The sequence below is a fragment of the Jaculus jaculus genome, chromosome 9 (assembly GCF_020740685.1).
Source record: "Jaculus jaculus isolate mJacJac1 chromosome 9, mJacJac1.mat.Y.cur, whole genome shotgun sequence".
NCBI classification, from domain to species: Eukaryota; Metazoa; Chordata; class Mammalia; order Rodentia; family Dipodidae; genus Jaculus; species Jaculus jaculus.
Window position 1 is genome coordinate 136116622 of NC_059110.1, and position 27316 is coordinate 136143937.

The following is a 27316-nucleotide window of genomic DNA, read 5'->3' on the forward strand; positions in this document are numbered from 1 at the left end:
TCTGTAGTAGTGTGAAACTACTTCTCAAACTTACCTGAGTTTACTTCCTGTCTGACTTATGGGCTTGAATGTTAAAATCAAAAGATGGTATTGCTATGGGATTTTTAGGGTGTCTTTGAGAGCATCAGAGCTTTTTCTTGGTTCTTGGGTGGTCAATAACTCAGGAATTAAGTTGCCAGGAAACTCAAAGGACACACAAAACTTCCACTGAGTCAAACACCTCGGGGCTTCTATCTTACGAATTCACATAATGAAATCCATAGAGTAGAGGGTAAGGTTCAGCAAGATTTCATCAGACTATAGATAGAACTTACAAAAAGGAGTGAAGAAAGAGCTATTTCCCTAGCAGGCAAAAGGGTTTGAGAAGCCCACCTTAAGTCTCAGGTTGGGGTTTTTCTATATGAGCTTCCCAGATGGGCAGCAGGTATAGTCAGTCAAGTCCTGATGTCAGGTGTCTGGGGTCAAGGTTTCTGGGAAAGGGCTGTCTTCCCAGAAATCTTAATTCTTGAGAAAAGGCCTTCTCAGAAGGGAGTAGAAGGATTCCTTAAGGGAGCAAAGATAAGAAAAGGCCAGACCCTAGACACTTCTGATGTTTATAAGCTGTAGTGAAGTGTAATGACCTAGAGTCCCCCTACAAGCCAAGGGGGATTCCCACATTCAGCCAAGAGAAAGCAGTTCACTTTGGGATCCTGTTACCCTAAGCTGCCTAGCCAATTTCTGTCTCCCATGCTTCAGCATAAGCCTTAATGAAAAGGGCATGTGGAATAAATAGGGCAAAATCCCCTTGCTTCTAAAATATGAAAAAAGCCTTTTTCTTTAAAGACCAGTTTCTCACTGTGCTATATGAATGCCTCCTGTTTATTTTTTAAAAAAGAAACTTCTAGCCCTGGAGAGATGCCTTAGAAGTTAAAGTGTTTGCTTGTGAAGCCTAAGGACCCATGTTCTACTCTCCAGATCCTACATAAGCCAGATGCACACACAAGGTGACGCAGATGTACAAGTTTGCACATGCGCACAATGTGGCACAACTGTCTGGAGTTCCATTGCAATGGCTGGAGGCCTTGGTGCACAATTCTGTCTCACATAAAACATTGCAAAAAAAAAAAAGAGAAACTTTTTTATTGAAGCATAATATGTAAATTGAAAATTCACAAATTGGGCTGGAGAGATGGCTTAGCAATTAAAGCACTTGTCTGCGAAGCCTAAGGATCCAGGTTCAGTTTCCCAGTATCCACATAAGCCAGATGCCCAAGGTAGGTCATCCATCTGTAGTTCATTTGCAGTGGTTGGAGGCCCTGGTGCATCTATTCTTTCTCTCTTTCTGTCTCTCTTTCTCTGTAATAAGTAAATACATAAAAAAATTAAAATAGGGCTGGAGGGATGGCTTAGCGCTTAAGGTGTTTGTCTTCAAAGCCAAAGGACCCAGGTGTGATTCCCCAGGGCTCATGTTAGCCAGATGCACAAGGAAGCGCGTGTGTCTGGAATTTGTTTGCAATGGCTGGAGGTCCTAGCACGCCCATTCTCCCTCTCTCTCTCTCTCCCTCCCTCTTTCTGTCAAGTAAATAAATAAATAATAATAAAAGATAAAAAATCACAAATCATGTTATAGTTCATTGAATTATTGCCATATGAGCATATCATGCTAGAGGTTTTTGATTTATATGTTTTACTTGTGAGTATTGATAACAATTTTTTAAAAAATCAGTAATTCTCTAAGTATTGCCTTTAGCTAAAGCATTTTTTATTAACTTGAGCTTTAATAGCTGACGATCACTTGTGTTAAATAAAAGATATTTCTTAGTCTAGACTGAAATTTTAATTGAATTATATTACTCCTAACATTTCATATACTTGTTACCCCTGAGATTTTTTTGTTTGTTTGTTTGTTTGAGGTAGGGTTTTTCTATAGCCCAGGCTGACCTGGAAGAATCCACTATGTAGTTTCAGGCTGGCCTCGAACTCCCAGCAATCCTCCCATCTCTGCCTCCCAAGTGCTGGGATTAAAGGTGTCCATCACTACACCCAGCTTACCTCTGAGCTTTTTTCTTTTTCTTTTTCTTTTTTTAATTTATACTTCTTTTTTTAATTTTATTTTTATTTGAGACGGGGGGGAGAGAGAGAGATAATGGGTGCACCAGGGCTTCTAGCCACTGCAAACGAACTCCAGATACATGTGTCACCTTGTGCACCTGGCTTATGTGGGACCTGGAGAATCGAACCTGGGTCCTTAGGCTTTGCAGGTAAGCACCTTAACAGCTAAGCCAGCTCTCCAGCCCTTTTCTTTTCTTTTTTTTAATTAATATTTTCTTTATTTTAGAGAGAGAGGCAGATTCAATTCCCAGCACCCACATAAGCCAGATGTACAAGGTAGCATGTTCGTCTGGAATTCAATAACTAGAGGCCCTGGTACACCCATTCTCATTCTCTTTCTCTCTCTCTCTCTTAAATAAATAGAATATTTTTTTAAAAATTCAAGACAGAGATGAATTTGGTGCTTAATAGCCATGTGGCTCTGAATGACCAGTTGAATAGTGGCACTAGCCATAGGAATTTTAGGTGAAGGAAACAAATCCGAGGAGCAAAAGATTAGCTATCCTTGGGAATTTAGGCTTTGAATCCAGGACTTGTCTCTGGGCAGAGAATGTTCGAGGTGGTATCGCCTTGCCTTTCCCCAGTGTTCTGTGAAGATTCTCAGCATCTCTGTCCCCTGGAGCAGGGAGGAGGGGACTTCCACAACTAAGGACACGCTGGCCCAGCCAGCAACCTGCAGCTGGGAAGGTGCCTGCTGCAATCACCACCTCTGAGCTTTTTAAAGCCAAACTTTTAAGTATCTAGTCACAGGGAAACCAATATACTTTTTCTGTTAAATTAGCTGTTTATTTTATTCTGCCATAATCACATTATCTCAGTAACTTTTAGCTCACAGAAACACAAAAGATGGTAAGAAAAAGAACAGCTGGGAATAGGAATTGAGTAACATGGAGTACCAGTGATATCATCTTTTCTGTGTGGTAAACTGGATTCCCAGTTTTTCACTTTCTTTGCTATACAACTTTGCAACAGCTCCTCCCAGTATGGGCCAAGTATCCTTCCCTGCTCCACTAATGTCGTTCTCGGCTCCATGACCCCTGGGTGGAATGGTAGTGAGCAGAGGTCTTACATATACGCCCTGATATGGCTGGGTCTCCTGTGCTCTCCTTGTATTAACTTCTCCCTTTCAATGACTAGGCCCAGTCAATGTTAAGGACAGGCTGGTGTGGTTCTAAACCTGACCATGTATCTGATAGCTAGCCTAGTCTGTCACACTCTACTTAAGCCGGGTCCACAGTCCGTATACTGATTCATTAAAATAAAGTGAATTTGTTGTCAACTACTGAATTTTTTAAATTTTTATTTATGTATTTATTTATTTGACAGAGAAAGAGGGAGGGAGGAGAGAGAGAGAGAGAATGGGCTTGCCAGGGCCTCCAGCCACTGCAAACAAACTTTAGATGCATGCGCCCCCTTATGTATCTGGCTAATATGGGTCCTGGGGAATTGAACCTGGGTCCTTTAGCTTTGCAGGCAAATGCCTTAACTGCTAAGCCATTCCTCCAGCCCCAACTACTGAATTTTTGAGGTTGCTGGTTATCTAAGAGAAATTAACATGTAATCAAATTCTGTGCATACTCACCATACATACCTACATACATACATACCTGAGGCGTATGTTTTTAGTTTTTGTTTGTAGCATCAATGAGTTCAAGTACAGTTTAATAGGACAAAGAAAGTGAAAGAAAATGTATCTAAGAAGAAAAATGAACTAGGACAGCCAAACTGGACTAATTGCAGTATGATTCCTTAAGGAGTATTATCAGATTCTAAAATTATCAGTTAATTTTTAACAGTGGAACACTACAAGTGAAAAGTGGTCCTTCACTGAATAAAATGCATTATTTTGGATTTTTTTCATTAAAAAAATGTAGTGCTGACTTTTCTCATCAAAGGATTCTTCAGTTTGGAAATTAAACTAATGGTATGTCTCTTTGCTTATACATATATAAGATACTAAAATTTTGTAGGGAAGCCTAATGATTATAAATCTGTTATGAAAGAAAAAGTCATGAAAAATAGGTCTAGGATATGGAATATATGTCTGATTATAGAGAAGAGAGAGAGAAAAATTTTAAGAGTTGGAAGAGGATTAGTCAACATTGTAAACCAAGGTGGACCAGAGACTAATGAAAGGGAAAATATTAACATATCCTGGTAAAATTTCTAAAACCCAAGAATAAGGAGTAAATTTTATATTTCTGACATTTGAAGGAATATCTGTGTTCTAGACTAAGGTAGTGATAGGAGAAATGGAAGAAGCATGGTAGATTTGAAGTATATTTTATATTGATAGTCTGTAGAACTGCTAATGCATTTGTTGCAGATGTTAGGGAAGGGAAAAATAATAATGATATCTAGACTTCTGGATTGAATAACTGTCTGGTTGATGGTAAAAATCTGTAGTTCTTTTATTGAGGCAGTATTCACATACCATAAAATTTACCATTTAAAAGTGTGCAGTTTCATGGCTCTTGGAGTATTTATTACATTACACAAACATCACTGATATTTTATCCATCTCTCCTAAAGACCCTAAACCTATTAAACAGTTATCTCCCTTCCCTCCTCCTCCTAGCCTCTGGAAACCATCTTATCTTTTTTTTTTTTTTCCTGGATTTGTCTCTTCTGAACAGTTCACATAAACGAAATGGTATAACATATGGCTTTTGTGACTTTTTTCATTTAGCATTATGTTTCTAAGGCTTTTCAATAATATTGCATGTATCAGGTCATCATTTCTTTTATAGCTAAATGATGTTTCACCATCTACATATACCAACTTTGTTTATCTATTCATCAGTTTGTGACATTTGGCTTGTTTTTGCACTGTGAATATTATGAAATACTCCTACAAACATTTATGTTCAGGCTTTGTTTGAAAAGCTATTTTCAATGCTTTTGGATATATATGTATATGAAAGGATGAGCAGTAATTCTTTTTGTAGCTTGTTGAAGAACCACCTATTTTGCACAGCAGCTTAACATTTTACATGCTTTTAAAAAAATTTTATTTATCTATTCACACGTATGTGGAAGAGAAGTATGCCAAGGTCTTGCTGTTATAAACAAATGCATGTCTGGCTTTACGTGGGTGGCTAGGGGATCAAACCCAGGCCAGCAGGCTTTGCAAGCAAGTGCTTTTAGCCACTGACCCATCTCCCCTCAATTTTGCATGCTTGTTATCGGTGTATGAAGAGTCTGCTTCTTTACATTGCCATCAACTATTTTTATCTTTTTAAAAAACATATTTATTGGGCTGGAGAGATGGCTTAGCAGTTAAGGCATTTGCCTGCAAAGTCAAAGGACCCAGGTTTGATTCCACAGTACCCACATAAGCCAGATGCACAAAGTGGCGCATGCAACTGGAGTTTGCTTGCAGTGGCTGAAGGCCCTGTCATGCCCATTCTCTCTATCTGCCTGTTTCTTTTTTTTCTCTCTCTCACAAGTAAATAAAATAAAATGAATATATATGTGTGTGTGTGTATGTATAAAGTATTATCTTATTTTGGGCTTTTATTTACTTTTATAGAATGATTGCTAAGCATCCGTTTATATGTGGTGAGCCATGTATGCATCTCCTTTAGAGAAATGGCTGTTCAAGTCCTTTGCCCATTTTAATTACATTATTTGTTTTCTTGCCATTGGGTTATAAAAATTCTTTATATATTATCCTAGACCCTATCAGAAATAAGATTTGCAAGTTTTCTCCCATCCTGAGAACTGTACTTTTGTTCTCTTGATAGTATCCTTCAAGGCCCAAAAGTTTTATTTTTATTATTTTGTGTGTATTTGCATATATAGGGGGCACATGCATACCACAGCACCCATGTGGAGGTCAAAGGACAATGTTGAAGTATTGGACCTGTCTTTCTACCCTTTTTTTTTTAAAGCTCCTGTTCTATACCTTCTATTTTTTTAAGCTCTTGTTCTATACCTTCAATTTTCTGTCATATTATTTTGGCTTATTTTTTCTTTTTATTTTTTTGTATGTGTGTATATGTGTGTCCACACATGTGTGAGTATGTGTTTTGTGTGTGTCCACATGTGTGTGGAGAGTCCAGAAGACAATCTCAAGTGTTGTGTCATTCTCAGAAATGTCATCCACGTCTTTTATGAGTCATAGTATTCTTGACCTGGAGCTTACTGACCAGGCTATTCTGGTTGGCCAACAAGTTCCAGAAATCCATCTGTCTTTGCCTCCCCAGCACAGGGATTAAATTTCCTTCCTCTTTTTTTTTTTCCTTCCTTCTTATCTGCAGTATTTTGAATTGAACCTAGGGCCTTATGCATGTTCAGCAGGCATTATAGCCCCATTTTATATGGCTTTTCCGATATACTTTGTTCAGGTAATCATATCCATGATAGTTATTTAAGGATAGCTATTATATATGATAAATTGTGTAAGTAAGTTGAGACTCATAATGATGGTATCTTCCTCTAAGATTTGTATTTGTTGTAATGGTCCCAGTAGTCAAGTATTGCCTTTATTTAACTTTATGGACGATATCTGAAGTGGAATTTTACTCCCTGGCCAATTTAATTTATTTTCTCTTTTTCTCTTTGGTGTTCTGTAAACTGAATGCAGGGCTCCCCTGCCTCACACTGTGGTAAATGCTGAACTCCAGTGTTCTGTCTTAATGCCACAAAACTCAGTAGTGTCTTAATCTCTCCAGTGCAGTGAAGGTAAGAAGTAGCTTCAAATGCCAGGCTTCAGTCTTTTAGGTAGAATTCTTCATCATATTATTAATTCTCTACTGCCTTCAGAAAGATGTAAAATCTCTTTATGGTTCTGGTTTTTCCTTTGGGAAAACTTGAGTGAAATACCTAAACTGGTCATCACCACAAGTAGAAGTCAACAGCATGTGATTACTCTAAAAATGTTTACAGCAGGGCTGGAGAGATGGCTCAGCAGTTAAAGGCACTTGCTTGCAAAGCCTGACAGCCTGGGTTCTTTTCCTCAGCACCCACATAAAGCCAGTTGCATAAACTGGTGCATGCCTCTGGAGTTTGTTTGCAATGACAGGAGACCCTGGCATGCCCATTCTCTACTTCTCCACTCCTCCGCAATCTCTCTGTGTCAGATAAATGAATTAATATTTTTCAGCCGGGTGTGGTGGTGTAGTCCTTTAATCCCAGTACTCGGGAGGCAGAGGCATGAAGATTGCCATGAGTTCAAGCCACCCTAAGACTACATAATGAATTCCAGATCAGCCTCTGGGCTAGAGTGAGACCCTATCTTGCAACATTCCCCCCACAAACTTTTTTTTTTAAGTCCTGAGTAACGTTCCTGAGCTAGCAGATCTGCCTCAGTTGAGGCTGAGGTGACCTGAGGAGGCTGCGGCCACCATGATAGGAAGTGAGTTTGGGAACCTGGTATAGGTGTGGCATGTGATCGCCTGCAGGTTGTCACCCTTCAAGCAGCATCCCTTCCTGCACTTCCTCAGCCAGGGCTTCTCCAGCTGCTGCACTGGACTCGGCTGGGCGGCTGTGCTGCTGGTGCTGCCATTTGTAATGTTTTATCTTATCTACATGTGGGAAAACGGGGTGTTTGAGAAACCTAAGAGGAAGAATCCTGCTACCTATGAAAATGACAAGTGAGCAACATGTCTGGATGACAGTTTCGTATCTCTGAAAGACTTTCTCTGGGAGAGGAGTCTGGATTGTAGTGTCTTGAAGACACAATAAACTTATGGGCTGTAAAAAAAAAAAAAAAAAAAAAAAAAAAAGGAAAGCCAGTTTGGAGAGATGGCTTAGTGGTTAAGCGCTTGCCTGTGAAGCCTAAGGACCCTGGTTCGAGGATTGACTCCCCAGGACCCATGTTAGCCAGATGCACAAGGGGGCACTCGTGTCTGGAGTTTGTTTGCAGTGGCTGGAGGCCCTGGCACACCCATATTCTCTCTTTCTCTCTCTCTGTCACCCTCAGATAAATAAATAAAAATAAACAACTACAAAAAAAGTTTCACTGTCTCTGTCCATTTAAAAAAAATCCCATTTTTAAAAGTTTATAACACATTCATAGGTTACCCTATAATGATGTCAGTCTTACTGTTGTATTTGATATAGTTTCTTGGGGGAGGGAGAAAGAAATAGAATTGTAATGATCCTACTAACAGTTGTATATTAGTAAACAGGTAAATAGTTTCTTTCCTATTTTGTCAGTGTATTAGTTTTTTTGGTCTCACTGTGATTAAAATACCCAACAGGCCCAAAAGGAAAAAACAAAACAAAACAAAACAAAACAAAACACCAAACAGGTGGACATAACGCTTGGGAGGCAGAGGTAGGAGGATCGCCATAAGATTGAGGCCAGCCTGAGACTACATGGTGAATTCCAAGTCAGCCTGGAGTAGAGTGAGACCTTACCTCAGTAAACTGTATCAATATATATATGAATATATGATCTCCAATAGAAACAACATAAGAGAGGTTTTTTTTTTTTTTGGCTCATAGCTTCAGAGGGTCTCATCTCAATGCAGCACGGGAGGGAAGGCATAGCAGTGTCCATGGCAGTGAGAGTCTGTGGTAGATTCCTCCATTATGGAGGCCTAGGAAGCATAGAACTGGGCCAGAACCACAAGTGGGTATGACCTTCAAAAACTGATCTCTAATGACCTACTTGCCCCACAGCCTTCAAAATAGGCCCCCACACTCACAACCTGAGCCTTTGGAGTCATTTCAAATTCAAGCCATAACACTGTCTGTAGGAGCTTGGGGGTGATGTAAGATCATTGCTCTAACTTTAAAATTTATTTGTTGTACTATAATTATTTGCTCAAGTCACTGTACCTCTTAGGAGACAGTGAGCCCCTCCTTAGGAAGAATCCTCTTTTACTTACTTAGCTCTGGTTTTTCCAGAGCTACAGCCAAAATTAAGTACCCAGTGGGTATACAAATGAGTATATATGTTGAAATGCCTTAATTGGTTTTGTAGTGGGAATACTGCTGTTGGTCTATATTGTTCTGAATTATCCTGAAAGGTACATTTTTAGTAGACTCTTTTCTCACCAGCTCTTTTGTACCACCCTTTTTGATTAACAGGTGGCATCTCCACAGAAAGCGACTGTGCTTTTGAGCCAGACTACGCTGTTCCACCACTCCCAGTGAGTGAAGGTATGCAGCACGTTCGGATTATGGAGGGCATGTCTCGCTCTCTTCCATCCTCCCCCTTACTCACACATCAGTCTATCAGTGTTCGGCTCCAGCCTGTGAAGAAGTTAACTGGTAAGGACTTTACCTGAAATCTAGTACGTTTATCAGGAAACCTAATGATACGGTCCTTTAGATCATATCAGACGTGATTATGTGCATCTTTGGATCCCACTCACCTCATTGGCCTTCCTAATGCACAGACTTTTGGCAAGTGGAGATCCTACTGACTAATTTGGAAAATTAGAGCAGTACTCAGTTTGGCAGATTGATGTATTCATTTGCTAAGTGACCCATCTGTTGTAGACATATTTTTCTAGGTTTTCAGGAAGTTTCTAGTTTTGCCAGAATACACTGTTGTTCTGATTTCATTTATCAGCTTGTTGATGTCACATTAACAGATGGAGATAAAATTTTAGGATTGTTAGAGTTGAACAATTCAGCAAAGGTATAGGCATCAGTCATATTTTTGCTTAAAATCATGACTTGTGGATATCATCTCTATTTTTAAAAGCTGACTTGGATATTTTCCTCTCCCCAGGACATTACTACAATTTCTTGGGGTATTTACTATAATTCATAAATTACAGATTGCACTGACTTTAAAGATACTTCAGTTTGTATTGCTCATTCAGCTTGTGTTGTTAGGTTTAAAACTAGGTCTTTATTAAGTAAACTTTTATCCTCAAAATTTTCAGGGAAGAAATTTTAAGATACAATGACCAGTATTTACACATGAAAATATCTAAGCCTAGGTCACTATGCTAGATTTCTTCTACCATTATCAGCATATTCTTTAAAAATGATTATCATATATTAATGGTGTGAGATAACTGGGTTTTATTGTTGACATTTTATGCAGTATGCTCTTGATAGTAGTCAGTGGACTGGTAGTGATGAGTTGTATAAGTGGATGCAATTATGGTAATTGATTTTATTTCTTGTGTGCTGGGAATTGAACTAGAAGTAAGGAGATTTATGACAATTAAAAAAATAACAAAAATGAGAGAAAAATCAGAGTTTTGAACTCCTCTAAATAAAATAAGCACTCATTATTTATAATTTTCATCAAGATAATATTTATTTTGTAATTTCATGATTTTTTTTTATCTGTTCACATTGCCTACAGTAACTTAGGCAATTTCATGTGACTTGAGTGAATGAGTCAAATTATTGACTTGCAGTATTTGATAAAAATCAATTGAATAGCCTAATGCTAGCCTAAAATACTGGTTCTCTTCTAAAATTTAAGAAAATAATCAACTTTATATAATTGGGCATGAATAAAGTTTTATTGCTTAGAAATCTTCCCCTTTTTGTCAATGACATTGTTAATATAAAATGAAGACAAAATTTGATAGCTGTCATGTGATGTGCCTCACTTTATTACACCTCTTGGAAGAAAAAGCAGAAACGTTGTAGAAGTAAGTTGGGTTACCTGAGGTTTTGCATCCTCCCTGCCTGTAAGAATTTGCATGTCAACTTGAATAGACTATCTTTGTTAAGGGATAAATACAACTAATAACAAAGTCAGGAGCTTATTTCATACCAGAGGTGACATCATGCAGTAAGAAGGGGTGTAGCTGATTAATAAAATGTATGAACTACTGGTTTTTAATTTTATGGTGCTTAATGTATTGTAAAGTCTCTCATACAGTTTTGCTTACTGAGAAATTTCAAAGGTGTAAGTTTAAAGATTGAGAGTCTATTTAAGGATTCTGAATGAAGACAATCTAAAAGAATATGCTGTGAGAATGAGTCTGTGGCTATTTTTCTCGCAAGAAGGGCAGATGATAAATTTTTTGATTTAACTTTAAATAAACAGAATTTCTTTGAAATTTAAAATGAAGCCCTTAGTCAGTAGATTACTTATCAGTTATTCTTCCTTTCCTAAGTATTCTTTATAATCAATAAACAAATATATAAATAAATAATCAGAAGTTGAATGGTGAAGGGTTAGCAAACTATAATGAAATATCTTCCAGAGAGTGGTTCTTACTTGGGCTTAGTTACCAAAAGGCACTAATTTGGTGAGGCCATTAGGGGCACACTTACTAAATTAATCCATTTCCATGCACTTACACTTCCAAGTACTTATGTTGCTTGTATGCACATTGAATGGAGCTAGAATAGTCAGCCTGTTTTGTTTCCTCTGTGGCATTCTGACATTGGGTCTTTTGTTTCCAGTACTCATAAGGTAACTTGTTCTCATTATTCTTAAGCACTTGCTTTTGTTGTTGTTGTTTGTTTCTTTTTTGGTTTTTCGAGGTAGGGTCTTACTCTTGCCCAGGCTGACCTGGAACTCACTGTGTAGACTCAGGGTGGCCTCAAACTCACACTGATCCTCCTACCTCTGCCTCCCAAGTGCTGGGATTAAAGGCATGCACTGCCATGCCTGGCTTTCTTCAGCACTTTTTACTTAATTGTTTAACAAATATTTATTTAGGATTTACTATATACCAGACACTGTTGTAGATACAGTAGAGAGGTAAAAAACATTATTAAAGTCCCTGCTTTAGGTTTTTATATTTCAGTTGAGAATAAAATGGAGCATAGAGAAACTGAAATAGTTCATATAAATATATAACGTAATATATATAGTTCATATAAATATATTGAGGGAAGGAAAGGAGGAAGAGAGAAGAGAGCTGGATGGGGATATTTAAGCTGAGGCCTGAATAAAAAAAGAAAACTAGTCCTTGGAAGATCTAAGATCTTAGCCTTCCAGACAGAGGGAACAATACAAACAAAAGACCTAAAGCAGAAATGAACTTGTCATACTCAGGAAATACAAAGAGGCCAACTGTGACTTAACTAGAATATGTCAGAGGGAAGTGTAATAGAAAATGAAGTGAAGAGGTAGGGACAAGCCAGAAGTTTTAGCGTCATGGCAAGGAGACTACTTTGATTGTAAGATTATAAGCAGCAGGAAATGGGAAGTAACATGATCTATTTAACTTATAATTGGATTTTGTTGACAAGTGTAGAGAATAGAGTGTGAGGGAGGGATTAGACCATCCTATGTTTATTAAATTTGTACGTTTTCCTGGTATTTAAATAATCCTTTCCAACTTTCAACAAGATGAGTACTTATGTTTTCATCTTAAAAGTTATTATAAAGTAGTAACATTTTCTTATCATTGTCCTATATAGCTTTTATGCTCTTAAAATATTTATTTTAGTATTTCAGCACAGGTGTATATGAAAATTGATTTGTAGAAATAAGTTGACTTGCAAGTATTTTAACCTATTTGCAGAGAGTTAAGTGATGATAGAGAAAGGCCTACTTAAGAAGGCTAAACAGAGTTGGAGATGGCTTAGCAGTTAAGGCACTTGCCTGCAAAGCCTAACAACTCATGTTCGAATCTCCAGGTCCCACGTAAGCCAGATGCACAATGATCAAGTGTGCAATGTTGAACATGTGCACAAGGGGGCAGACACATGTGGAATTCAATTGCAGTTTCTAGAGGCCCTGGCAAGCCAGTATCCTCCTCCCACCCCCTAGTGCATAAAAAAGGCCAGTCTGTTGGACTTGCCTCAAATTTAAAACAAAAGGCTAAACATAATCTGGGCTAGGGCTAGGGCTCAGTTGGTAACATGCTTGCCATGTAAGCATGAGGACCTTAGTTGAGGTCCCCAGAATCCATGTAAATGCTGGAAGTGGAGGCATGTACCTATAATCCTAGCACTGGGGAGGTGGAGACAGGAGGATATCCTAGGCAAACTGACTAGCTAGAGTAGGTATGTCAGTGACCTCTGGGTTCAGTGAGAGTGACCCTGTCTCATTAAATATGGTGGAGAACAATTGAGGAAGACATTTGACATTAACCTCTGGCTTCTGCATCACTTGTACGTGTTTGGGTCCACACAATATGAGCATGCATATACACATGCATGCATACCCTGCACACACACAGACATATAATTTTGAGCTGAAAACTAATTTTTAAATGTATACATTGTGTTCAGTACAAAAACAAGTTAGTGTAAGTGGTGCTCTCACTGCTAGTTAGAGAACCTCCTCCAGGAAGATAGTGGTAGTAGACACTGAGGAGACTCAGAACTCATCAAATCAGAAAACCAGAGGATGTGGAGAGCTCAGTACTAAAGGACCCTTCTGATAAGGGAACAGTCTAGAAGAGGGAATGGAATGATTGTAGGAGCCTCAGGGTGAGAAGGAGTTCCTGAGACAAGGTCCCCACCATGGAGACTGACTGATGCACCCATGACCCCATAGTGAATACTGATAACCCCACTGAAGAGGACCCTAAAATGGAATGGGGGCAGAGAGAGAGGAACATAGGAATATAGGATGATGGGAATACAACCATTATACAATATGTTCATACAATAAAGTTCACAATTAATAAAAAATAAGTAATTTTAAAAATATTTTATTTATTTATTAGAGAAAGAGAAGCACATAGAGAGAGAATGGGCATGCCAGGGCCTCTAGCCCTGCAAATGAACTCCAGACACATGCTCCACCTTATACATCTGGCTTACATGTGTCCTAGGGAATCAAACCTGGGTCCTTTGGCTTTACAGGCTAGCCCCTTACCACTAAGCCATCTCTCCAGCCCAAAATTAAAAATTTTTAAAAACAAATTAATACAGCAAAATGTTCAGAGGAGAAGCTCAGTGGTCAGCCTGCTTTGAGTTTGTGTCTAAAGTCTGAGCTAGTCACTTCATTTCTGTTTTTTCCATCTACAAAATGGGGACAGTAATAATATGACCCAAGTTAGGTTTGTGATTCTTAGGGTGACAAATTGTCTACTAGTTTCTTAAATTTGTTTGGCAAATGTTAACTACTCAGAAGGTATTATCATTGTTAAAACAAAACTTAAGTTTGGTGAGAATTCTTTGCAAATTGCTTTTAGTATTTGATAACCAATTTGAACTTTAAAAATATAAACATGTTTTTAAGGAGTTGCATGTGATATTATGTTTATATAATTCCCACTCAGGAAGTGGAGGCAGGATCATGATTCTGAGGCCAGCCTAGATTACATAGAAAGCACCAAACTAGCTTGAGCTACATGGAAGGATCCTGTCTCAAACATAAATAAATAAATATATTTGTCTACCGCTATGTCATTAAACATAATGGTAGAGGGCTGGAGAGATGCCTTAGTGGTTAAGTGCTTGCCTGTGAAGCCTGAGGACCCCAGTTTGAGGCTCGATTCTCCAGGACCAATGTTAGCTAGATGCACAAGGGGTCGCATGCATCTGGAGTTAGTTTGCAGTGGCTGGAGGCCCTGGCACGCCCATTCTCTCTCTATGTTTGCCTCTTTCTCTCTCTGTCTGTCACTCTCAAATAAATAAATAAAAATAAACAAAAAATTAATAATAATCATAGAAATGTTTACTTGAATGCCTTGTGTGTAGCATTTACTGAAGCAAATATACATGTATCTCCATCTTACAGATGAGTAAACCAAGCCATGGAGGGTAAATGTCTGGCTAAGTCAAAAGTATAATAGGCAGTGGTCTAATTTTATCCAGGAGAAAATGGAAATTGAAAGAGGTTAAATACTTCTCCCATGGCATTTGTGTATCAATTTCAATCCTTCCCCCCTCCTTCCCTTCCTTCCTCTTTTTTTGTATACTAAGTAACAGAAGATGCAGCCCATTGGTTTAAGCAGTAAGTAGATACAAAAAGGACATGAGGATAATCATGCTTACCCTTTTGTTTGGTTAGCTGCATTTTACTGTTCATTGTAGCAATACAGAACAAACTGCAGAGACACACTGCTGGTCCTAGTTAATACCAAATTTTATTCAGTCATGAAAACACTTAGTACTTCTTAGTCTGTAGGTAATTAAGGAGTGCCATTAGTTATTACATCAATTCAAACATGTTTAACTTATACCATTTACCTATTGTAATCATAAAATGATACAGCAATTTTATTCTGAGTTTAAACTAGAAAAAGTTTGAAAATACATTATGTGTTTAAGTATATGTGTATATAGTATTGTTTACATAGCAGAAATGAAATATTATCAGTAGTATGAATCCATGTGTGCTATAAACTGTTATGCACATAAATGTATACAATGCATTTGATTATGGAAAAGTGATTCAGTGTTAGTCAGAAGTGGGAGAGTGACAGTATTATTTTAGTTGAATGTCCTTTTGTAATGTTTATAATTTTTACCCTGTGGAAAATCAAAAATCTCATGAGGTGGTCTGATAAATTTTTTGTATAGTCTTGCTCAAATTCAGTTAAGGGTCTGTACTTTGATTACTTTGTTTCTAAAATAAGGATAGTAACATCATGTACCTCATAGAACAATAAGCACCAAATGAGTAAAGCTTTTAAGATGGGATCTGACGAGTTAATAACCAAAATTTTAGCTACAATTATAGTTTCTTAAAGACCTGAGAATTGAGTGTCTATCACCCTAGCAAATGTATGTTCTGATCTGTTAGAAGGTGGCCTCTAAGTAATTTTAAGTACTTGCTTAGGTCCCTTTACTCTCCTGATGACTAATCTTTGAATATTAACATCAAACAGATCAATTTCTAATCTCTGTGGGAAATGTGTTGGACTAGTTGTTCAAATACTTGCTTCCAAGTGATTGAAATGATCATATAGCAATGCGGTTTTAATGGTAAGTAAATCATAATAACTGATCTGATTATGGTAAGCGTAGGAATTTGAAACACTAGCTATTGCCAAAATATTATTTTTGTCATGGATTAAATGGAAACTACTTTTTTCAGAGCCATAATGGAAGAGTCATTTAAAACTCATTTGAAATTAAAAGGGGCCTATACATTGTATTATTCTACATGATCTAATTGACTCATGATTTGTCCACTGACACATTTCCTTATTTTACAAGTTTTGGAAACAGTGGAAATTAAGATGTAGTACTATAAATTTTGTTATTAAAGGAAGTATTGTAATGGAGGAAAGAGACTTCAGCATAGAAGTGAGCTTAGTTCCAAAAGAATGTTGGTATCTTATTACCAAGGAGCCGAGTATGGATTGAGAGGAGTGTCAATGGGTGGAAAAATATTGAGCGAGAGTAATGAAAGTTAGAAGGATTACCAGAGTGACTAGATATGAAAGGTGGGAAGATTCTTTTTTTTAAATTTATTTTATTAATTGACAGTATTTATACATGTACATAATGCATTTTGATAATATTCACCTCCCATTACCTTCTCTTGTCCCTATCCCACTCTTCCTTCTGCTGAATACCTTCTCCTTCCCAACTATTCCCATCTCTACTTTGGTGTCTTTGTTGTTGAAGGGGTGAGGAAAATTCTTATTAAACTCAGTGAGCAGTTAGCTTCTCGTTCCTGGAACAAAACACCCAACCAGAAGCAGCTTATGGGAGGAAATGGTTTATTTCAGCTCACAGTTTTGAGAGGAAGTTTCATGATGGCAGGAAAATCTGACAGCAGGCAGCCAGGGCATCACATCTTGTCACAGCAACTAGGAGGGTGCAGTCTGAGTAAGCCTGCTCCAGTGGGTGGGCTGGACTATGCGATGTCAAGGCCTGTCCCCCTACCTTGGCAAGGCTTCGTCATCTGAGGACTAAGTATGAGGCACACACACACACACACACACACACACAAACACACACACGTGCGCGCACGCGCGCGCAGCCCGAGGAACATTTTACATTCAACTACTACATGCAGTTAACAACATTCTTGCCACAAGTGTGCCAGGTGGGTCAGAGGAGCCAAACCAAAGTTATTTCAAGTAGAAAGGCTTTGATACTATGTATATTCTGAGATCCTAAGTAGTAACAAATAAAAACATTTTATATCAAAAAGCTGATGTACACTGGTTTTTGCAACATAAATGTGCTCTTTAAAAATTTTTAAGAATCTAACCTGAGTTGCTATACAAGAAAATAATTTTATTTGCATTTGAATTTAAATTACTCATATAGTGTGAAACATTTATAATATATTTATTTATAGTAGGGTTATATATAGCATCTGTAGTATTGCTGTGTGTATTTCAGTAACATACAGTAACTGCTTTTTACCACTTTTTAACAACTGCTAGGGAAGATATCCAAAAATAACAGAATGAGCCTGAATGGGAAAAGAGCCAAAAGGATACTATACAAAAGTATAGTTCATGAACAAAATATTATTAAAAATAAGTGATACTTTATGCATGAGGAAGGTGATATTAAAATATATAAAGGTATATAAAGTAACTGAAGAGAAATGAAAATGTATGTTTACATCAAAACTTCTGTTGATATGTTCATTATAGCCAAACAGCTTATATATTCATCAATTGATGAATGGGTAAATAAAATGTGTGATAGCCAAATTGTTTGGCAATAAAAATAAATGATTTACTAATCCATGTTGAAACATGGATGCCAAGTAAAAAAAGCTTGTCACAGAATTTCATATAGTTGGCTGCAAATTTTGAGTATATAAAGTGCAGGCAAATCCATAGAGGCAGAATGGTACTTAGTGTGTTTCTAAGTCAGGAGAGAATAATATGTGGAATTCACTGATGTGGGTATGGCATTTCATTCTGGGGTGATGAAAACATTCTAATTTGATTGTGGTGATAGTACCACAGCCTTATGAATATACCAAATCTATTGTATACTTTAGGGGGGCAGAGTTTATGGTATGTGAATATTATATATTAATTATATCATATATCATATCATATATCATATCATATTATATTATATTATATTATATTATATTATATTATATTATATTATATTATATTATATTAATACTTTCTGGTTGTTGTGTTAAAAAACCTGGTAAAGAGTGGCTTAGGGAAATGTTTCATCTGGTTTACAGTTTCAAGGGGATACATTCTGTTGTGGAGGGGCTGACAGGAGCAGGAAGCAACTGGTTTACATTGCATTCACAGGCAGGAAGAGAGAGAGCAGAAAGTGAGGTCAGGTTATAAAACCTTAGGGCTCAAGCCACACTTCCTCCAGCAAGGATGTACCTTCAAAAAGTTCCATTACCTTTCTAGTAAGTGCAACCAACTGGGAACCAAGTGCTAAAACACATGAGCCTATGGGGGACATTTCACATTCCAACCACAACATATTTCAAAGATTTTTTTATTATTATTTTTAAAATTTATTTCAGAGAGAGAGAATGGACTCACCAGGGCCTTCTACCACCTCAAATGAACTCCAGATGCATGCAGCACTCTGTGTATCTGGCTTACATGGGTCCTAGGGACTCGAACCTGGGTCCTTTGGCTTCACAGGAAAAATGTCTTAACCACTAAGCCATCTCTCCAGCCCTCAGAGATTTTATAAAAAGGAAAAGCTAGGGCTAGAGAGTTGGCTCAGTGCATGCATGAGGGCCCAAAGAAGCCTGAGAGCACAGTTTAATCCCCAGGGTCTACAGAAGCAGCTGGGCATGGCCATGTATGTCTATGGCTTCTGTGCTATGAGGAGCAGAGACCAGGAAAAAAAAAAAAAGACTGGCAAGCTGGGCAGCTAGTAAGAGACTCTGGCCCAAGTAAGAATAGGTGGAAGAGCATTCGAGAGGCCCATCCAGTGTTCCCTCCATCCACCTAAGGCAACCTTACCTGCTGCAGGGTAGCACATAGGTGCATACACATGCATACATGTGCACACACTGCATCACAATACACACACACACACACAGAGCTGTGGCAAATAGTGTCAAAAATAAAAGGGAAAGTTGATGAATTTGTGTTTAACATAAATAACACACCTCACAAAATCAGCAAAACCTGTAGCTTAATGTCTAAAGAATGTGGAAAGTTTGAATAGTGCAATTAGTAAGCTAAGTATATAAATTTGCATATAAAAAGAACCATGTATTCTTTTTCACACTGAAACTGTTCATAAAAATTGATATATTTAGTGATAAGGAAATCTTATAGTGTACATTGTGTTTCAGTGAAATAAAAATAGATCTAACAACAAAAAGTAGATAATTCTTGTCCTACTTTTAAATTTTTGAAGAGTTTCAAAATAACTTTTGTGTTAAAATATAAACCAAAAAATTAAAAACATTAGAAGTTAATATATGATGTATTTGGGCTGGAGAGATGGCTTAGCAGTTAAGGCACTTGCTTGCAAAGCCAAAGAACTCAAGGCTCAGTTCCCCACACAAAGCCAGATGTACAAGGTGGTGTATCATCTAGAGTTTGTTTGCAGTACTTAGAAGCCCTGGCATGTGTGCATGCTCTCTTTCTCTTTCTCTCTCTGTCTGCCTCTCTCAAAAATAAATAAAAAGCAAAATATTTTTAAGATATGGTGTATTAAATCTTATGAAATGTAACCCAAGTGGTGCAGTATTAAAAGGTTATTACTTGGAATACTTTTATTAGAAAATAAGTACTAAAAGTAAATTAGCTAATCATTTGCCTCAAGGAGATAAAATAATGAAGAGTAAACATGAAGGTATATGTCAATAAAACTAAAAGCTGAAGTGAATAAAAATAATCAAAAAATATTACTTAACTAATGACAGTTTTTTTAAGAAAGATTAAGAGAATAGGAAAAACTCAAGAGAAATCATAGTTTGAAAAAGAGGGGAAAAGATAACATAGGGAGTGTTAAAACACAAGAGATCAGTTAGCCACTAATAATTTAGTTATTAGGGCTGATAAAGCAGTGCAGTTACTAGAACACTTGCCTGGCATGTGTAAATCCCTCTGTTCAAACCCAAAACCACACTTAATAATCCCAGCACTCTGGGAGGTGGAAGCAGGAGGATTAGAAGTTCAAGGTCATCCTTGGCTACATAGCAAGTTTGAGGCCAGCCTGGACTACATGAGATCCTAGTTCAGAAAAAATAACTAAAATCGGGTGTGGTGGTACATGCCTTTAACCCCAGCACTCGGGAAGCAGAGGTAGGAGGGTCACCATGAATTCAAGGCCACCCTGAGACTACACAGTGAATTCTGGGTCAGCCTGAGCTAGAGTGAGACCCTACCTTGAAAAACCAGAATAATAATAAAAATAAGAAGTAAGAGAATATGTCATTATGTAGAAAAACATAACAAATATAGGATGGAAGAAAACATATTTAAACTTGACATGAGAAAAGGTGCAGCTACAAATGGCCTTGTAGCCATAGGAATCAAAAGATGCCTAGATTCGGCATCCTTTAAGTAATAATGATGATAGTACTACTTATGGTAATTGCATGTAATATTTATTGCATTATTACTGTGTTCCGGGCAACATTAGGTACTTTACATCATGAAGAATTTTCATCTTCAGAGCAGCCTAAGTGGGTAACTAATAGCATGTGCCCAGACACTTTCAATGATGGTAAGCTTTCTCTTTGGTAATGTAACCTGTTGCTTTTTAAAAATATGTATGTTTTATTTATTTATTTGACACACCCTGAGAGAATGGGCCTGCCAGGGCCTCTATCCCCTGCAAATAAACTCCAGACAAATGCGCCTTCTTGTGCATCTGGCTTACATGGGTCCTTTGGCGTTGCAGGCAAATAACCGCTAAGCCATCTCTCCAGCCTCCAAGCTTTTTGAATCATATTAGTCACCATTTCCTAATTTCCATGAATGAAATGTGTTCTTTACTTGCTTCTACCCATTTGTCCTAGTTCTGCCTTTTAGAATATTATGACATCTATCATCTTTTGGGCAATATTTCATATTCAGGAAAACAGCCATCATGGTTGTCTGTAGTTTTAGAGATTTCATGTATGGCCTACCTGCCATTTAGATGCTTCTGACACCGTGTAACTTACTTATCTACTTGAGTTCTCATGTCAAAGTGGATATGATTGCAAATAAATAAAATACAAAAGAGGAATGGCTGGAGAGATGGCTCAGCGGTTAAGGCACTTGCCTGCAAACCCTAACAACCTGGGTTTGATTCTCTAGTACCCATGTAAAGCCAGATACACAAGAGGGCACATGCATATGGTGTTTGTTTGCAGTGGCTGGAGGTCCTGATTTGCCCATTCTCTGTCTTTATTCTCTTTATCTCTCACTGCTTTCAAATTAATAACAACAAAAAAAAGTAAAGCCAGGTATGGTGGCACACATCTTTAATTGCAGCACTGAGGAGGCAGAGGTAGGAGGATCGCCATGAGTTCGAGGTCACCCTGAGACTACATAGTGAAATCCAGGTCAGTCTGGGCTAGAGTGAGACCCTACCTTGAAAAACTAAATAAATGAGTAGAAAGAAAGAGAGAGAGAGGAGGGAGGGAGGGAAGGAGAGAAGGCAGGCAGGCAGGCAGGCAGACGGACATGAACCAGGCATAGTGGTGCACTCCTATAATCCCAGCAGGTGGAAGGCTGAGGCTGGATTGTGAGTTTAAGGCCAGCCTAGGCTATGTTGGCAGACCCTATCTCAAAAAAAGGGAGGAGGGAATTTTAGACTTATTCTTCTAGTTTACCATTTTTCTTTTGTAAAGATTCATACAACCTACCACTGTTTTTTTGACATCCTTTAGTCCTATAGCCCTGTGAATTTCCTGTATGGTTTTACAGATTACAAACCACTGTTAATAATCGCATGTTCATTTCTTCAGGTTCTTTCAGAACTCTGAAATGTAAATTATGTGGGTCTAGATTTTGATGATGTGTTTTTAAACTCTTTCCTCATAATTTGTATTTTAGTGACCTTTTAATGATATTTATTCTACCCTTTTTAATGTAAATATAACTTTACTTAGTGGAAAACATTTAAGACCAAATAAGGGTTGTCGTAGTCTGTGCTGTTGTAATAGGAGACTGGGTGGTTTATAAAGAGCACAAATGGATTTTCTTGGAGTTTTGGAGGTGTAGCAGACAGATTCAGGTTCACTGAGGTGAACTTCCAGACCAGGCACAGTTATGGAGGAAGGGATTTATTGAAGTTTACAGATCCAGGGGAAGTTCCATAATGGCAGAAGAAGCTGGCCTGCCTTCACAGGTCCAAGCAGAGAGAGAGAGAGAGAGAGAGAAAAGTACAAAGGTCAAAGGTCAAAGGTCAAAAGCCACACAGCACACTTCAGGAACTCCAGCTAGGTACACATATCTTTAGATTGAAATCGAAACCCACCACCACACCTTAAGATCACCCAGTGACTTTGCCTCCAGCCAGGTAGCCAGCTGATGCAAACTACAAACAATAAAGAACTGAATATATTGGGGGCCATCTATTCTATTCAAACCACCACAGGAGGCTTGGAAATCCAAACCAAGGTGTCAGCAGGTTCAGTTGCCTCATGAGGGTTGCTGTGCTTCCAAAATGGCATCTAGTGACTGTTTTCTTTGTGTCCTCATAGCCAGTGATAAGAGAGTGAGAGAACTGAATGCTGCGTGAACTCTCTTTTATGAGGGAGGATTCAGTCCTTCCCATAAAGGAAGGAGCCCACATGACTTGTTTAACTCTTGAACACCCCACCTCTTTAAAAAAATTTTTTTTGTTTATTATTATTTATTTGAGAGCAAAAGAGAAAGAGGCAGAGAGAGAGAGAGAATGGGCACGCCAGGGCTTCCAGCCACTGCAAACGAACTCCAGATGCATGCGCCCCTTTGTGCATCTGGCTAACCTGAGTCCTGGGGAATTGAGCCTCGAACCAGGGTCCCTAGGCTTCACAGGCAAGCACTTAACCGCTAAGCCATCTCTCCAGCCCAACACCCCACCTCTTAATGGTCACATTAGCCATAAGCTTAAACACCTGATTTTAGGAAGGGACATAGCAGTTGTCAGAGAAAGATTCTTTAAATTCATTGGGGAATAAATAGAAAAGCTTGCAATGGGAATATGCATGTGATAGTAAACTATGACTGTATTCAAAGTAGCTGAGGAAAGGGGAAATTTTAAACACAAAAAGCAGTGAGGAAGATTACATTAGAAATGTGGAAGCAATAATCCTTGGCCACAAGGGTTAGTAACAAGAGTGGTGCCAACCCATGACTGAATAGATGGCTGCTGAGTAGATGGCCTTGCAGAAGGTTTGGGCAATCTTTTGTGATAGTTACTATGTTTTTCACCTCTTTATTTTGTTGTTGTTGTTTTCCTCATGTAGCCCAGGCTGGCCTCAAACTTTGAAGGTAAGGGTGGCCCTGAACTCCTGATTCTCCTGACTTCACATTCTGAGTACCAGGGTTACAGTATGCCTGCCTGTGATGGTTTCTGTGTGTCAGGCAGTTGTGCAAGAGAACTCTTTGTTCATAACCTGTTAGTGTTATTTACTTATTTTTTGTTATGGTTGACATGAGAAAGTCCCTTTTGATTCTGATGACTTTACACAAGGGTCTGTTGCTTGAAGCATACTATTGTTTGTCATGTAAAACTTCAGTCAGATGCTCTTAGACCCAGCCTCCAGATCTGCCACTTAGCTGACCTTGGTCTAGTCACCTGAGTACATTTTCTTGTCTGTGTTATGCTATTTACTGTTACTTTTGCATTGCTGGGTACTATATGAAATCAGTAAGATAGCATGTATATCAAAAGGGCAGTAGTCTAGCTTATAAAAGATGATTTACAGATGAGAGTTTATAAACAAAAATTCCACTATCAACTCCCATGCAGCAATCACACTTTCCCTTACTCATGGTTTTATTCCAAAAATATCCTATAATGCTCTTTGTTAACTTGAATGCTCTTTGTTAACCCCAAGCTAGGGCTTTACTCTTCCTTGACAATAAAATTAGAGAGTTTAAACTCTTCTATATTTTTCTTTTGGACACAAGTCTGCTTTCATCAGAGCTGAGGATATAGTTTAGTAATAATATACATGAAGCCCTGAGTTTGATTCCCAGCATCACTCCCTCTCTATAACTTTAAACTTTTCTATGATGGCAATATTTCTTTTTATATTTTTCTTATGTTTAGTGATCTACAAATTACTTTTATTTTTAATCTATACTACACATGAATCTATTTTCCCTTCTAAAATTATTGACCATTGGCTCTTAGCTTCTTTTCTGAACATTTCTAGAGAAGTCTACTGGCCTGAAGTCCAAAGTACAAATTGACATTGCCTTGCATTCCTTTTAGAATAGTGGCAAATGCAGGGACAAGCCAGGGACACCCAGGACCTGAGTAAGAAAGGTACATTAGTAAGATGCAATCTGTTAACAGTTGTGGAATCCTAAAGAAATCTGAGCATTACAGTTCGATCAGCAGTTGTCAGATGCCACAGGACCTGAGCAGAACCTATGAAGTTTGAATGAATCAAGCCAAGTGTCATGGTGCACTGGTAATCCCAGTATTCAGTGGGCTGAGACAGGAGGATCATGAGTTCAAGGCCACTGTTAGCCTGGGTGACATAGAGATATCCTGTCAAATATCAAACACTGGGAATCAAGGGATAGGCAAAGTTCCAGGGGACAAGGATCATGAAGATATCTGACAGAACCTATCATAAATCAATATTTGTTTTGTAAGATCTGTGCATAATCCATACAGAATTAAGGTTTAGAACCCAAAAGGACTGTATAGCCAAAAGTCTAGCTGAACAGCAACGACAACAACAAGGATTAGAATTCAACACACATTTATTTGCAAGCTCACTGTCTGGGTGGCATAGCTTCTTTTGAGCTTCCGAGGAAAGATGGTGATTATATCATATGCTGAGAAGATACCAAAGTGCAAAGAATTCCTCTCAGTGTCTAGTGCTTATTGTGACAAGCATTTAAGTATAACATGACAACAACTTATCTCCCAAATAGCATTATATTTATTAACCTGAAGGTCAAGAACATTCAGTTCTATAACCCTGAATGGAACTCGCAATATTTTTTAAAGCCTAAAAGATAATAGACATCTTCTTGTCATAAAGTTACATAGACCACGTTATTTTGCTTTGCAAAGAATTATGTCCTCTGTGGTCAACTCATTTTTATTTTAAATTCTACTTTAATTAATAAGTAGATTTCAGAGCCAAAAAATTTAAATATAAGTCTATAGGAGGATATAATAAGAGGTATGCTACCAGGTAGAAAAGTTGGCCATCACTCAATCATATGATCCCTCACATCATTTTTAACTAGAGTATGATGATTCCAAGAGATAGATACCACTTTACAGCATGACAAATACCATGAACACGATAGGGAAACAGAATTCTCACTCGTCTGTGATCTTCCTAAGAAAACTGACTACATTTTATGTGACAGAAAGCCTGTCTTTATACTTTGATATATACTTTATACTTTGACCCTGTCCTTTTCTACCTGCTCTATGATCGCCTGCTATGGAAGGTGAGCTTTAAAAGTGTCAGATGTTAGCCGGGTGTAGTGGCGCATGCCTTTAATCCCAGCACTCGGGAGGCAGAGGTAGGAGGATCACCGTGAGTTCGAGGCCACCCTGAGACTACATAGTGAATTCCAGGTCAGCCTGAGCCAGAGTGAGACCCTACCTTGAAAAACCAAAAAAATAAAAATAAAAAAATAAAATAAAATAAATAAAATAAAAGTGTCAGATGTTGAATTTAAGAACCAAGTAATGTTGGCCATTAAGAGTAGCTTTCAATGACAAAACATGACAATTGCAAATAAATAATCATAATTCAAAGGAAATCCTTAGTGGGTCTCTAAGTAAGGTATAGTATGAGATTATATAGAGCCAAGAAAAGAATATATTCACTTTGTAATATAAATTTTATACAGCTAAACCATATTTTCTCATTATAGAAAATTATGACCCAAATTAATGTATCACTGCTCTACAAGTAGTAAACATAAAAGAACATCCCATATCTGGTAAGCATATGAAATACCAGAGGGCAGAGTGTCCCAGAGGGCATTTTCATTTTAGCTGGCTTTCATTATAAATATACCAATCTTAAGCCATTGTTACTAGAATTGTCTATTGGTAATATCTGATGATTTTTGTTTAGAAAGTATAGTGAGCAGTGTTTTAAGTTAACATGGTATTGGTTGAATATATTTTCCCTTTTTCTGGTTAAGATCTAAGTTTCTGAAAATGATTCTTTTAAAAGGTTATATATACATTCATACTATTTAATAAACCTTACAAATACAGATTATTCTAATAAGGTTAATAAACTGAGAGAAAGGAGATTTGATGTATAATGTCTTATAGTTCAGTATGTCTTCTTATGTTGTACTTATCAATAAAAACATCCTGGAAAAAGCCACTTGCCAGCTAATGATCCTTTTCAAGTGTGGTAATTATAGTTTAAAGGAGACATCACACATTTAGAAAATTTTTACTCAATATTTAGGCAGTAAAGGCAATATATATACTGAAAACAGAATAATTTATGTCCAGAAATCCCTGAATATTTTTCATATATTTTATTGAAGAAAAAAACATTTTCTCTCAGTAACTCTAGTCCTGCCAGTTTATTCTTCAATTGTCACTGTCTTACTCTTTTATTGACCACCAGATGAAGAAGTTTGCTAATGTGTAAGACTCAAATTGTATGACTTTTTCAAAATGTATTTCTGTTGTGGAGATACTTGCGGTTGAACAAGAGATTTAAACGTGTTCTATGTAAGTACTCCATCACTGAGCATTCTTTCTTTATCAGTCATTACTTTCTGTTTCAAATTGAAGACCTGATCTGGAGAATAGCCATGTATAAGCAAGGCAGAACCCCACCTAGAAATCCCAGTGAAGCTTGAATTGCTATGACAGTTCAAGTACTGATGCTTTCTTCTGCGAGAGTAGAGAATTCATATAGTCATCCAATCTTGAGTATTACCCTGCCTTGTAGCACTGATTACTAGTCCTTAGAGTGTGCTTATAATGGAGTAAGTCTGAAGAATAAACATGAAAAGAATAAAGAACCTCATATAAGTTTTAGAATCATTTACTTAAATTAATCATCCAGGGAGTTAGAAATTAGTAGCCAAGGGAATAGCACTAGTGCTTTAAATCTTTATGCTTTTAACTTAACTCCAGTGTCTCAAACAAATATTGCATGTTCAAAACAAAACCTATGTACTTTGTCTTTTAATATATCTCAACTATCTGCCCAATCCAGTCATATCCTATAGGGCATAAGCAAAATTTAACTCAGGAAAATTATTGTTTTCCAAGTCTACAGTAGTTTTTCAGAATTATTATGAAGCCCATCTAAACTTCAACTTAGTTTGATAAGTGGTATTTTAGGAGGAAAACTTGCTCTTTTTCC

At 37.6% G+C, this 27316-nt stretch overlaps 1 protein-coding gene across 3 annotated transcripts in view; it reads left to right on the top strand.

Annotated features, from left to right (window-relative positions):
- Tanc2 (tetratricopeptide repeat, ankyrin repeat and coiled-coil containing 2) overlaps positions 1-27316 on the top strand; it is a 382841-nt gene that overhangs the window by 130070 nt on the left and 225455 nt on the right. For all 3 annotated transcript variants that reach the window (XM_045158789.1, XM_045158790.1, XM_045158791.1), the window contains exon 4: positions 9133-9315. In XM_045158789.1, coding sequence (XP_045014724.1) covers positions 9133-9315 — 183 coding nt within the window. The remainder of the gene's footprint in view (positions 1-9132; positions 9316-27316) is intronic.